We start from the raw sequence: 2,443 nt of genomic DNA on the forward strand, positions 1-2,443 counted from the left end.
TGGAACTCAAGATTGTGTGCAATCTTGACCCAGTGTGACTCGCTTGGAAGTCATGCTGTGCTCCTGATAGAACATTCACTTCTTCATGGCAGGACTTCAGATCCTTGTTTACAAATGTCCAGCTACACCTTTATGCCAAAACTCTCTTCCTCACTTTTCCCCTTTTGTCCTGTTTCTCTTACCCTATTCCTGCTTTAGATTTTCTCTATTTCTTCTTTTTACCCCCTGTTAAAATTTCACCCTACTTATATATCTAATTTCCAATCCCCTGCTCTAAGTCCATATACACCTCTCTCTTCTCTTTCTTCACTATCCAAAATTTTTTTCTTTTTTCTCTCTGTCCTTTTGTTGTTTGCTTGATTATTGATTATATTGGTTTTTTTATGCTTGTTTGTGAGATCATTTCACTTTTTCTTTTTTTGTTGCCCACCCCCCTCGGTTATTTTTGTGCTTCTGCTTTCCCTTGCCTCACTTGATGTTAGTTGTTGTTTGTAGTTTGCATTCATCTTTAGGTACTGTTGCTGGAATTTGTTGGGATTAGTGGCTGTTCTATTGGAGTTTTCTCCCCATATAAATAGTTTTTTCCCCTCTTTTGTTTAATTCTCTTTCTTTTCTCTCTTACTTTCTTTTCCTTTTTCCAATTTCATTTTTGCACTCCTTTTTTTTCTTTTTCTCTTCTTTCTTTTTTCTTCTTCATCAATGAAAGAGAAACATCCCTTAATTCTCTTTGATCTGGTGGTCACTGACAGAAACAAAGCCAGTCCACCCGGCTTGAGGGCCGCTTCTGCACAGACCTGTGTGGCACCTGAGGAACCCGGAGGCTCTGTGCTGAGGGCGGCGCCTCCTTCCTTCGCCGGCTCCGGGCGAGCTGCCCCGTCCACCCATCCAGAGTGGACGCACCACAGGTCACAAGTTCTGCTTCTAAGGACAGGGTCTAGCCTGTCCCACATGGACCCCGAGGCCAAGCGGCCACTAGCTGCTTCCAGTGGAATTGGAGCTGATGTGGTTTGAGTTTATGTGGTGGTTAAAACTGGTCTTGGAGTTGGGCGAACTCTTGGAATTGTACTGACACTTGAAGATTCTCTGGAACAGCCCTTTCTTTGGTGGCTCCGGAGGGTGACTCCGGTCCAGGTCTGGTGAGAGGGTACCGTTAGGTCCAAACACGTTCAGCTCCTTAAAGCATTCCATTTCTATCATCTCGTTCTGCCAGGGGATGGGCACGGAGCCTGTGGAGAACTTGGAGTAGAAGTCGTCGTCCGTGTGGTCCCGGTTGACGCCCTTCACGGTGGAGAACTGCTCAATGTCCAGCACGTCCTTACAGTACACGGCCTGGGGATCTGGAATGAAGGGCGGGTCCAACATCCTGGCTTCCAAGCACTTGAAGTTCATGTTCCTGAAGAAGGGGTGCCTCTTGACCTCTGTGGCCCTTTCCTCCTGACAGCCCAGCCTCTGCTTCGTGTCTTTGGTGAGCAGAATTTTACAGATGGACTTGGCCTCCTCCGAGAACTTGTGGGAGTACACCTCCTCGGTCTCCAGGACCCGGCAGCCCACCTCCTCCCGCTTCATCTTCTCCTTGTGGCCCCGGAACGGCGACTAGCCCTTGATCATCTTGTAGAGGAGGCAGCCCAGACCCCAGTAGTCGGGGCTCAGGCCATACCTCTGATTGTTCAGGACTTCGGGAGCCATGTAGCCGACGGTGCCCACCCGGCCTCAGATCAGGTCTCCCTCAGGGATCTTCATGGCCAGGCCCAGGTCGGAGATCCTAATGTGGCCATAATCACCTAGCAGGATATTCTCAGGGTTCAGATCCCTGTAGACGGTGTTCTCCAGATGCAGGTCTTCCAGGCCGCACAGGATCTCCGCTGGGTAGAACAGGGCCTGCTCTTCCTCAAAGCCGAGGTTGCCCATGTTGTAGATGTGGAACTTCAGGTCGCCCCCATTCATGATGGTCAGGACCAAGCACAGCCTGTCCTTGGTCTTGTAGGCATAGGCCAGGTTGACCACAAACGGGCTCTTGACCTTCTCCAGCATCTGCTTCTCGTTGAGGGCCATGGACTCCCCTTTCCTCTTCTTTTTTTCTTTTTAAATCTTTATTGATCAGATTATTACATTTGTTCCTCTTCCCCCCACCCCAAAACTCCCCTCCACCCCACCTTCCACCCATACTCCCCACCCACTTTCCTCATTCATAGGTGCACAATTTTTGTCCAGTCTATTCCCGCATCACCCTCACTCGTTTCCCCCCCCCCCAAGAATAGCCAGTCCATTCCCTTTCTATGCCCCTGATTTTATTATATTCACCAGTTGATTCTGTTCATCGATTATTTGTTCACATGACTTTTAGATTCACTTGTTAATAGATGTGGAGTTCAGAGCAGTCGGGAGCTTAGAGTCCCTCCCGATTGAAAAAGACAATCGCGTCCTCAGTTGCCATCCCTTTCCG

The 2,443-nt window shown here is 49.0% G+C and overlaps 1 protein-coding gene across 1 annotated transcript in view; it reads right to left on the bottom strand.

The window, feature by feature from the left end:
* Positions 1–972: 972 nt before the first annotated feature.
* Positions 973–2,443, bottom strand: part of LOC102754944 (G protein-coupled receptor kinase 5-like) — a 2,695-nt gene continuing 1,224 nt past the window's right edge. The window contains 1 exon segment of the mRNA XM_015570056.1: positions 973–2,065. Coding sequence (XP_015425542.1) covers positions 973–2,052 — 1,080 coding nt within the window. The 5' untranslated portion in view covers positions 2,053–2,065.

This window comes from Myotis davidii, unplaced genomic scaffold (assembly GCF_000327345.1).
Source record: "Myotis davidii unplaced genomic scaffold, ASM32734v1 scaffold2526, whole genome shotgun sequence".
In the NCBI taxonomy this organism is placed as follows: Eukaryota; Metazoa; Chordata; class Mammalia; order Chiroptera; family Vespertilionidae; genus Myotis; species Myotis davidii.